The following is an 11,871-nucleotide window of genomic DNA, read 5'->3' on the forward strand; positions in this document are numbered from 1 at the left end:
CTCCTCTCATTCACCCTCCTCCCTCCTCTCATCCACCCTCCTCCCTCCTCTCATTCACCCTCCTCCCTCCTCTCATCCACCCTCCCCCATTCTCCCTCCTTTCATTCACCCTCCTCCCTCCATTCACCCTCCTCCCTCCTCTCATCCACCCTCCTCCCTCCTCTCATCCACCCTCCTCCCTCTTCTCATCCACCCTCCTCCCTCCTCTCATCCACCCTCCTCCCTCCTCTCATCCACCCTCCTCCCTCCTCTCATCCACCCTCCTCCCTCCTCTCATTCACCCTCCTCCCTCCTCCTCTCATTCACCCTTGTCCTCTCTTTCACCCTCCTCCCTCCTCTCATCCAACCTCCTCCCTCCTCTCATCCACCCTCCTCCCTCCTCTCATTCACCCTCCTCCCTCCTCTCATTCACCCTCCTCCCTCCTCTCATTCACCCTCCTCCCTCCTCTCATCCACCCTCCCCCATCCACCATCCTCCCTCCTCTCATCCACCCTCCTCCTCCTCCCTCCTCTCATCCACCCTTCTCCTTCTCCTCCCCCTCCCTCCCTCTCCTCCTCCTCCCACCCTCCCTTTCTCACCTTTTGGAGGTGGTCTTGATGATCTCGGAGACTTTCTCCATGTAGTCAGTAGCCAACACCACGATCTCTTCATCCTCAGAGAAGTTATCATGGAAAATTCTGTCCAACAAACGTTTCCAATGCAGCTGAAGAGGAGAGGGCAGAAAGAGGAGAGGAATAAGGCAGGAAGAGGAGAGGAAGGGGGAGAGGAGAGGGAGAGGAGAGGAGAGGAAGGGGGAGAGGGCAGGAAGAGGAGAGGAAGGGGGAGAGGAGAGGAAGGGGGAGAGGAGAGGAAGGGGAGAGGAAGAGGAGAAAGAGGAGAGGAAGGGGAGAGGAGAGGAAGAGGAGAGGGCAGGAAGAGGAGAGCAGAGGAAGGGGGAGAGGGCAGGAAGAGGAGAGCAGAGGAAGGGGGAGAGGGCAGGAAGAGGAGAGGAGAGGAAGGGGGAGAGGGCAGGAAGAGGAGAGGAAGAGGAGAGGAGTGGAAGGAAGAGAGGAGTGGGGGAGAGGAGAGGAAGGGGGAGAGGGCAGGAAGAGGAGAGGAAGGGGGAGAGGAGAGGAAGAGGAGAGGGCAGGAAGAGGAGAGCAGAGGAAGGGGGAGAGGGCAGGAAGAGGAGAGGAAGGGGGAGAGGAAGAGGAGAGGAGAGGAAGGGAGAGAGGAGTGGAGGGAGAGGAGAGGAGAGGTTTTAGGTTTTAACAAGTGTGAGAGAATTTTGTTTGTGCTTTTCTAATAACCAATTCAATTGTGTTCATGCAAGTGACCGATTGATTGTGTCTGCAAGGAATCCTCACTATCAGTATAAGCAATTTGGCAGTAAGCCCAGAACATTGCTTTGAGGACCAAAAAGGGTGTCTCAGTTTCAAGGTCTCAGCTTGGAAATAAGAAGCCTTGTGAGGTATTGGTTGGCTACATGCAGGAACCAAACGTTAATGATGAATTAATTATGAATAATGAATCATGTAAATCGTGCAAATATAATTTGTCTGTGTAAGCAGTATATAACAGACTGCCCCGGCGGATCTCCTGACCGACGTGTACGACTTGGTTTCATTAAGTTTGTTGGAACCTCTCCAGCTTGCTGATAAAAAAATAATTGTATTGAATTTTTTATTTAACCTTTATTTAACACGGCAAGTCAGTTAGTAATAAATTCTTATTTACAACGACAGCCTACCAAAAGGCAAAAGGCCTCCTGCGGGGATGGGGGCTGGGATTAAAATTTTAAATATAGAACAAAACACACATCACAACAAGAGAAACACCACAACACTACATAAAGAGAGACCGAAGGCAACAACATAGCATGGCAGCAACACATGAAAATGCACCATGGTAGCAACACAACGTGACAACAACATGGTACAGTAGCAACACATGACAGCACAAAACATGGTACAAACATTATTTGGCACAGACAACAACACAAAGGGCAAGAAGTTAGAGACAACAATACATCACGCAAAGCAGCAACAACTGTCAGTAAGAGTGTCCATGATTGAGTCTTTGAATGAAGAGATGGAGATGGTAAATTTAATATTGACTTTGAGTCCCTGGGGGGAATTTCCACAACACAAGATAAGAAAACAGGATTGTTGTCACCCTGCTCTGATGAAAGGGGGATTCCAACAAACCTTTATTCTATGAGTAAGGAAAGTGCAAATGCTGCCTCCACAATATCAAAGTTATATAGAGGATAACAAGAAGGTAAAGCCATAAAAGAAACCCTGCTCATAATTTAGGTCATCCACAACACAAAGTTCCTCTTTAACTACTGACCATACAGCATCCCTGTAATCCCAAATTGTCTCATAATCTCCCACTATTATTAACAAGCAATAGTGGGGTAGCAGAAAAGAGAGAGTGAAAGAGGGAGAGGGATAAATCAGTATGAACGTAATTGACATCCCCCTATTTGACCATGTCTGTCTGTCTGAATGTGTTCTGATAGGATCTTAATTTAAACCAGTTTGCTACAGCAGGAAAATAATCTCTCTCACTCTCCATTTGCACCTCTTTAGTAATCTCTTTCGCATTTCTTTCATTCATTCTTTCTTTCTTTTTCTCTCATGTTTCTTTCTCTCGTTTTATCAGTGATGCTAGTGAAGCTCACTTCATTCATCTCTCTCTCTGTCCATGTCCATTCCCCCATTCACTCCCCTCCCTTCTTCCCCAATCAGAAGTGATGGAGCAGCTCTGAATTCTCCATCAGTTTCCTGCTGCTGTCCAAGTCACCTTACGGCCCCCCCCCTCTCCTCCCTCTTTCTCTACCCCCCCAGTCCCTCTTTTCCCCAGATTCATCCCATATGCCCCACATCAGTCCCCCCCCCCGTCCTCCTTCTGAAGACCCCCGTCGACCCCTATTTATCCCGTCCTCTCCCTTCCTCTACCCTCTTTCTCCTTCCTTCCGTAGCCCCCCGTTGCTTTCCTTCTATCCCCGGAAGGCGGACAGCTTCGCTGAGCCACGGAGGCGTGGGTATGAGAGGTTCACGGGGCCTAGAATGGCCCCCCGCCTTACACACACACTTCACACACTTCACAATGCTCTGCTGGAGATCAGCTCTTAATCCATCACACTTCTGCCCACACACACAACACAGATGTGTGTGTGTGTGTGTGTGTGTGTGTGTGTGTGTGTGTGTGTGTGTGGTACTCACACTAGGAGCGATGCGCTGTAGTTGTCTCAGGGTGATGCGGTTGTACATAGTGTTGATGTCCTTTCTCTGTTCATCATACTCAGACACAGTAATCTGAAACAGAGGGGGAAAAACATTACAACTGAACACACACGCATATAGACATGCACACACACACACACACATATAGACATGCACACACACAAATACACACACACACACACACACACACACACACACTTACGTTGGCTAGGAGTGTTTCCAGCTGTAGGATCTCTTTGGACTTCTGAGTGGCATTGTGAGCCCCCAGCATGCTTAGCAGACGCTCCATCAAGGCCTTGTAAGCCGCCAGGATCTGTCCATGACATCATCATTAATGGTCAATGGACAGCAGTGTGACATGTGGCAGAGCAGACAGGATAACAAAGGGAACAGAGATGACAGGAACAAACAGGTGGATGGATGGAGAAGAAAGGAATTGGTCGATAAATGAACAGATGGAGAGATGGAGTGGTGGATAGAAAGAGGGAGGGGGTAATCCTTTACCTTCACACTGTCCTCATCCTGCCCCAGGTACAGAGTCCTCTCAGGAAGTGTGAGCCCCTCCTGATCAATCTACAAATACACACATACGATCACAGTCAAGGGAACACATATGGACATGTGTAATTAACACAGACATGTAAGTAAGCAGATGGTATATCAGTCAGATGGTAAACAGTAAGGTGTTCACACACGCAGAGAGACACTCTGACAGAGACACTCTTACCCTGATAGCGTTGCGTGAGGAGTTCTTATCGTCCACGTTGACAGTCAGAGAGAAGAAGACCGCAGTGCTGTACACCCCCTGGGTCCTATAGAGCAACTCGTTAAAGTCTGGTCTGGCTGGTGCAGTACTGCTCTCCCACCCCGCACCACCAGAGGGCACTCCAACCAGGTCCCACCCGCCACAGCTGTCAATCACCTCCGCCATGGGTCCCGACCCCAGCTTGTCAATCTCCTGGATGTTCACACAGGAGCGGTAGAACTCTTTCACCTTGCGTTCCGCCGAGTCCACGGTGTGCCGGTGCACTGGCTCCAGCAGGAGACGTTGTAGCTTCTCCTCATTGTGCTCTCCGATGGCGGTGATGATGCCATAGCTCAGCTTGTCCTCTGGGATGCCATGGCGCTGTAGCCAGCCGCCACAGGCAAAGCTGTAGAAATCCTGGCAGGGCTGGATGGTGGGGTCGATGTTGGCCTGGATGAAGCGTGCGGCGCGGACTAACGAGCGTTTCTTCTGGCAGTCCTGTCTGCAGTGCGCCTCTTGCTGGAAGTCCAGGGAGATGTATTTGAGTGCCAGCATGCTGCCCAGGATGACACACATCCCCACAGCAAACACCAGAGCAGAGAGCAGGCAGATCTCCCTGCGGCTCCAACGAGGAAGTCCCTGTCCTCTGTTGATGCCACTCAGGTCCCGACACCGATCACTGGCCCCGCCCCCTTTGCCCCGGCCACGCCCAATATTTCGGTCTAGGCTCCCTCCCAAGTGCAGGCTCATGCCATTGCTAAGGGTGCCGCTGCTATAGCGACCACCATACTTGACCTCCTGGAACTCATCGTAGTGGGCTGTGAGGGAGTATGTCTTCTCCATGGCAACGAGAGTTGATTAGAGTTACGTTGTTGAAAAAAAGAAACTGATAGAGGGAGTGGTGGAAGGTGGTAGAGAGAAGAGTCTTTCAGATGGCCATGTCCCTTCAGGCCTGATATGGGCGAGGGCACCCACTAGAGGGCTAAAGGGGTAACGCAGCCCAAATGCCCTGGGCTCTCCTAAACACACTGCCTCTTGTATGTCTCCTCTGCTGCCCTTACCTTTACAGAGTTAGGGAACACTGAGGCTCTCTCTCTGTTTCTCTGTCAGTGTATCTCTGGGTCTTGGTCTCTCTTTCCCTTTTGCCCTGTCTTCCTCTCTTCCTTTTCACCCAGTGGAGCCTCAGCCTGTCTGTCAATAGAAAAGGAGGAGAGGAAGAGGGAGGGAGGGAGTGGATGAGACAGAAGATGGAATCCATGATTACAGCACTGAGATAAGACAAAGGGTTTTGTCTCTTTTGAGATGCTCTTCTTTCAGTCTGTCGTTCTTTCCTAAAGTTCTTTGGATTGATTTCTGACACCCATCCATCAGGGAGATGATTTCGCTCTGTGACTCATGACTTTGGATGGATCGATAGGGAGTAGGGGAGGCGAAAGGGAGGAAGATCGAGAGAGAGGATGAGGAGAGGAGAGAGGGAGGGAGAGAGAGAGGATGGGGGGAGTGTGCAAAGGGAGGGGAGAGGGGTAGATAAAGATGCAGAAAAAGGGGGAGAAGGAAGAAAGAGAGATGGAAATGGCATGGAAGAGTTATTTAGACAGGCAGGAATAGACATTCTGCAGGACTGGTTGTGAGGACACACATACCAGCCATGTCACCCGTGATACAAGTCAGGATTCCACGTCCATCCATGTCTGAGGACATCAGGAGATGATGTGGAAGCTGGTCACTAGGGGTAACAGTGAATGCTGTTACCTTCAGGTAGGTTTCAGATTTGCTAGGGCGATGGGGATGGTGGATAGACGTAAGCATCTGCCTCTGATTCCAAAGGTTGCAAGTTAGAATTTATAGTTAGAAAGTGGTTTTTGATATTTTTGTTTTAAGTCTATCCCAAACCTTAACCATTCCGAGTTAATGCCAATCCTTAATAATGCTGAGTTAATATCCTAAACTTAACCTTAAACACTTTGAATGCTGACGTTTGGAACAACTTCAAAATTTGACGTGTGTGGAACATGGATGGACGTCCAATTCTGACTCGAGACCGTGAGAGCTGGGAGCACACACACACACACACACACACACACACACACACACACACACACACAGAGTATGTGATAAATTCACAAGCACGTAAAAACACTTAGGAATAGAAGAAAAGGCTGTTAAAGACATCAGAGCCAAAGTTTTAAACTCTCAGAGGAGATATTGAGTATCAATTCACAAAGATCGGTATCCCAGCTTTCAGAAGTTCGATCAGTCTGGGACTGGCTTTTCACTACAGTGGAGTGAGACAACACACACACACAGACACTCTCTTTCTTTGTTTTGCCTCAGGAAAGTGAGCGGAGAGGTCAAAGATTTGGAAAGAGGGCAGGGTGCGTGTTGAGGCCAGGGTGCGTGTTGAGGCCAAGGTGCGTGTTGAGGCCAGGGTGCGTGTTGAGGCCAGGGTGCGTGTTGAGGCCAGGGTGCGTGTTGAGGCCAGGGTGCGTGTTGAAGCCAGGGTGCGTGTTGAAGCCAGGGTGCGTGTTGAGGCCAGGGTGCGTGTTGAGGCCAGGGTGCGTGTTGAGGCCAGGGTGCGTGTTGAGGCCAGGGTGCGTGTTGAGGCCAGGGTGCGTGTTGAGGCCAGGGTGCGTGTTGAGGCCAAGGTGCATGAGCATCTTGCTCTGTGATTGTTTGGCTGTTAGTTGTCTACCAAATGAACCCAGTGAATTGTGGGTCCCTTGAAGTTCGACTTGGCAGCCATCAGTAACTTGATACTTGTGATTGTCTTACCTTCTCTACAGTTCAGCATTAAAGAGTTTATTTCTAAAATTATATATCCACACTTTTTCCACAATGTGTTTTTTCATCAGAAATTATTGCTTACCTTCATGTGTGTGTAAATTATTATTGTTCTCAGATTTTTCATTCACAGATTTTAGATGTGTATGAAAATGTTTTTTTTGAGGGGGGGGGGGGGGGGCAAAGACTATACTGTATATCCATTGTTTAGCTGGAATAGTATCCTGTATATTTGATTGTGATATGTGGTGGTCTCACCTAGCTACAGTATCTTATGAACCCACTTACTGTAAGTCACTCTGGATAAGAGCATCTACTAAATGACATGTAAAATGCAAATGTTTTACATACAGATCTCATATTACTCAATTTAATTAGAATTTTAAATTATATTTTTAAATATTGATAATAGAAATGTATAATTTGTACATCTCTTATTGAAAGTGTAGTTATTTGTTACATTTGTCTGGGTAAAACCTAGCAGTACTACTTATTTATCTGAGAGTGAGGAGCTTTTAAAAAAACAAACATTATTTGTCTCTCTGAAATGAAACCATCAAGTGATAGATTTTAAACAAATACAGTTATATATATGCCTGTCATTGAACAACCCCATGCCATGATTAGATCATGTTAAAAACACACCTTTCATTATTTCTTTCAACAATAAAAGCTAATTTACCAACATTTCTGAAAATGGATACATAGCGTTTGGAACGAAACTTTTCAATATGTACTCTATGATGACCTGTCGTCCACTATGGTCCAGTACACCAAATATTGTTTTTGAGTGTAAAAAATAAAACAAAACCCTGTGCACAGAAGTGGATCTAGGTCCAGTGCTGGTTTTGACAGGGACAACTATATATATATATATATATATATATATATATATATATATATATATATATATATATATATATATATATATATATATATATAGTATTCATAAACAAGAGGAAAAAAATAAGAAATACAGACGAAAGTCATTGTTTTTCAGTGTGAGAAAGAACGACACACAGTCTGCATTATATCAGCGTATGTGTGCGTGGAATCTGAATTTGAGCATGTCTGTATATAAATGAATCTAACTATAATTGTGGTTCACGTCATCTGGAACAAGAGAGGAGGAAGATGTTTGTGCGGAGGGAGAGACAGTAGGGACACAGACACAATCACATTGATGACCTGCCTCCCACTGATGAGATACCAGACTGCAAATCAACATTGCTATTCACACCTGCTCAACTTTAGCCAGTACAGGAACTATAGAGAGGGAGAGGAGGAGAGGAGAGGGGGAGTAAGAGTGGTAGAGGCAGAGTTGTTTCTCAGTGTGTGAGGAGAGAACACACTGGGCACAGACGTCAGTTCAACATCTAGTTTTGATTTACATTTGATAGAGTTGTCAACTATCGTAAATTCAATGTGAAATTAACCAAAAATGTCAGCATGTCATTGGATTTAGGTTCAAAGTTAAAAACCTAAATGCCCTTTACGTTGATGACATTTTGCAAATCCAATGAGTTTTTAAAATAGATTCAACATCATAACATTGATTTTTGGGGTTGAAATGATGGGGAAACAACTTTGACTCAACCAGTTTTTGGCCAATGTGAAAGGGGGAAGAGAGAAGGTGTAATTGAGGGAGAGAGGTAGTGAGGAAGAACATATTTGTTGCTCTTTTTGTGGAAGGGTAAAAGAGGAAGAGAAAAGGGTTGCCTATAAAGGGGAGTGGGAAGAGGGTGGGGGGAGGGGCTGGGATGAAAGATGAAATGAAGGGGGAGGAAAAGTGAGAATTGTGTTTCTTCACAAGATGCCATTATCTACCCTCTCCATCATCCATCACAAGTCACAACTCTCCCCCTCTGTCGCACACACACACACACACACACACATGAATGTATTATAAACACTGATATTCACTCTTGATGGACCATACATACACTCACCGAATGCTGTATCTCATATCAACATACACACATAGGCACAAATTGGTAGGATAGCCTCGTGCATGGAGAGGGACAGACACACTAACATCCAATATATCCTGAAAACAATTACAGAATCATAACACACACACTAACGGAGTCCTCTTGCAGTGGACAGACATAAAATCGTATTGCCCACACTGTGCGGCTAATGGATTGGTTCTGATTGGCATCACTATGAGAGGAGAAGCTGATGAATGGCTGTTTACCAGACATGATAGGTCTAATGTCTGAGAGTGAAATGAATGCTGCTCTGTCCTGCACAGTCCATACACACACATTCTCATACACATATTGCACTTGCACACACACACAGCCTAAATGCATCATGAATACACTCAGGATGATGCATAGTACCCCACCAGTTGTCAAGCTCTTCTCATATATCACCTCTCAAACAGAGAACATAGATAGCATTTAGGACACAGTTCAGTTCAAACAACTCTAGGCACACACACACACACAAATAAAACAAACGTTGCACACAAGAAAACCTCTTATGCACACAGGCCCACTACACCCATCTTGTCCAGAGCATGTCCTGGGTCGCTAACCACCCTTCATAAATCCTAAATACGATCAATGGACCGAAGAGCACGACGCCGGAGGGGTCAGGTTAAGATCAATGCTATTATGATCCAATTAATTTCAGCGCACAATAGGTTATCGTATAGAATGGGGAGCAGGGGAGGAATCACGCGTCTCTGGCTTTCCCGCCGCCTGTCATGTACACGCATCCATCCGGGCTTGGAGACCCAGGACAGCGCCATACTGTAAATTGGTTTATTTCCCTCTAATCAAAGTGGTCACGGACCCTGACGGATCACATTCAGTAGTACTGGAGTTTCTGAGCAGGCTGATTCCCACCAACTCTTATCACCGCCTGCCAGAGGCTGCGCACACAGCAGAGAGCCGTAGTGATGGTGTAGGGCTACAGACACGCTATAGTGTGAAATAGTTTTAGAGAACACTGTTGCATAAGGACCAAAAGGAACCTGAAACAGAAATATTTCTGACAGGAATTTACACTTTTCGTGTCTCTCTAACACACAGCCACTGGCCCTTTGTGTGACATAAACACACGCCCGCGTTTCCGAGGGATAGTTTAACCACTAGCTGGAACGCTGTTACACAAACGATTGTGCGCCCCAGACCCTCGAGGGATGGGTCTCTTCCTTTCACCCTTGTCACGCAGCCACCAGGATGCTAATTCAATTAACCCGGCTTGGGTGACCACATCGAGGCTTTGCACACTCAGTCAACTCGCTCGCCATGGCCACTCGATATCATCAGAGCCACTGAAATAGATACAATGATAAGCGGCGGAGCTACTTGAGTGAGAAAGAGGTAGATGATCGGAGATTTCTCTGTTTTACTGAGTGTCACATTCAATTTGTAAACGAACCGACGAAAGTCTTATTTCAAATCCAACTTTGTCTGTGGAAAATTCATGGCGCGTGAAATCCCATATAATAGCCTCCTAATCTTATTCTGACATAACTTTGACAACTGAAGGCAAAATGATCAATGTTCATCTTCATAACTTTCATACTAAACGTTCACACATAAACTCATTTGGGATGTAGTGATTGCGTTGGTCCCACTGGAGAAACCAGAACACTGCTCCACGGTTTACATACAGGGGCTATTGAACACATTCATCAAACAGAGCATCCTGAAATAACACATTTCAATTCTACTCTCTGCTAGTGGCTATAAAAGCGATGCAAAACAATATTAATTTAACGCCAATGCTGTTGCAAACACATTTACCTGCTTGGAATTAGACAGGCATGCCACGATATAAATTTAGAATGAATACACACACACTTACCTGCTTGGAATTAGACAGGCATGCCACGATATAAACTTAGAATGGGTACACACACACTTACCGGCACGAAGTCAGTGTTCAGAGTCTGTCCATGCGCTTTAGATGTAAGTCTGGTCTGCGACAGTAGTTCTGATCGTGTCCTGTCCATGCATGGTACATACGGCAGCTGGTCAGAGGGCTAGACTCTGGAACAAGCCACTCACTGCTGCTCCGCTGCAGCAGCTGACCCCCCAGCATGAAACGCAAATCCAAAAATGCGAGACCTCGTGTGTGAGTGTGAGAGAGAGAGCGTATGTTGACAGACAGGGAGAGAGAGGAGTTAGGAAAGAGAGAGGGGGAGACTGAGATGGAAGATTTAGCCTACCGCAACCACGGTTGACAATAAGTGAGTAGAGTAGCCTGTCGTTCAATGTTGCTTCTATAATAAGTGAATAGCCTGCCATTTGATTATTCTCATCAAATATAACATACGCACAAGGCTATAGCTTAAACATAATGAAATAGTCTACATTATTATCAAAAGTCAGTTTAAGAGGTTATTAAACTGTTGAGAAACCTAATCCAAGCCCATAGAGCCACACATAATGCAAACATTCAATTTAAAGTTACTATGCAAATCAGTTAAATAACTGCCCATTTCATTACACCTTATCTCATAGGGCGTTTGCCAGAATAAGAGGTTGCGGGAAACCATGCTGTTGCGCCCGATCTTGACACTCTAGACTGACCAAAAAAGTTGTAAAGATGTCAACAGATGGACAAAATAAATCAAACAGTTTCATTGCTCTCAATGCCTCCCGGTGACTGGATATACTAACCATTTGCTGACCATGAGCCCTCACCCAAAGAAAAGGAAAACATTTCAGATGACGTCTGTGGGTCTGTGTCAAATTACTTGATTCCAGATGATCTATAGCCGTATATCGACAGTTATCACTTTGAACACACCGCCAGTGTGGAGAGATCATTAGCGTTATGTGTTACTAAGCTACTGCCAGTAGCCTAACCTAGCTCTGAGGGGAAACTGAAAGGTAAACACTGGTGAGAAGCAGCAGACAGACACTGAGCCGGTCCACCATAGACCTGTCTGGTCTGCTCGCTCAGGTGTAACGTCCAAGGGGATTGAGCACTCCGCGAATTTACACTGCGACACCTAGCCTACAGTCATTGTCATTATAACGAAGGGAGGGGGGGGGGGGGGGGGGGGCACGGACGGTGAAAACAGATGAGCCACGATCGATTAGTGTTTTTGACTACTGGCTTTCGGATGACTGGCGCGCGCGGGTACCCTG

At 46.4% G+C, this 11,871-nt stretch overlaps 1 protein-coding gene across 2 annotated transcripts in view; it reads right to left on the reverse strand.

Annotated features, from left to right (window-relative positions):
* The window catches only part of LOC110507149 (endothelin-converting enzyme-like 1), a 36,093-nt gene extending 24,453 nt beyond the window's left edge, over positions 1 to 11,640 (reverse strand). For both annotated transcript variants that reach the window (XM_036965095.2, XM_090223852.1), the window contains exons 1-6: positions 10,641 to 11,640; positions 3,959 to 5,167; positions 3,736 to 3,804; positions 3,434 to 3,544; positions 3,211 to 3,303; positions 580 to 704 (exon numbers count right to left, since the gene is read on the reverse strand). In XM_036965095.2, coding sequence (XP_036820990.1) covers positions 580 to 704; positions 3,211 to 3,303; positions 3,434 to 3,544; positions 3,736 to 3,804; positions 3,959 to 4,819 — 1,259 coding nt within the window. In that variant the 5' untranslated portion in view covers positions 4,820 to 5,167; positions 10,641 to 11,640. The remainder of the gene's footprint in view (positions 1 to 579; positions 705 to 3,210; positions 3,304 to 3,433; positions 3,545 to 3,735; positions 3,805 to 3,958; positions 5,168 to 10,640) is intronic.
* Positions 11,641 to 11,871: the final 231 nt, after the last annotated feature.

The sequence above is a fragment of the Oncorhynchus mykiss genome, chromosome 27 (assembly GCF_057628025.1).
Source record: "Oncorhynchus mykiss isolate SJ-2025 chromosome 27, ASM5762802v1, whole genome shotgun sequence".
In the NCBI taxonomy this organism is placed as follows: domain Eukaryota; kingdom Metazoa; phylum Chordata; class Actinopteri; order Salmoniformes; family Salmonidae; genus Oncorhynchus; species Oncorhynchus mykiss.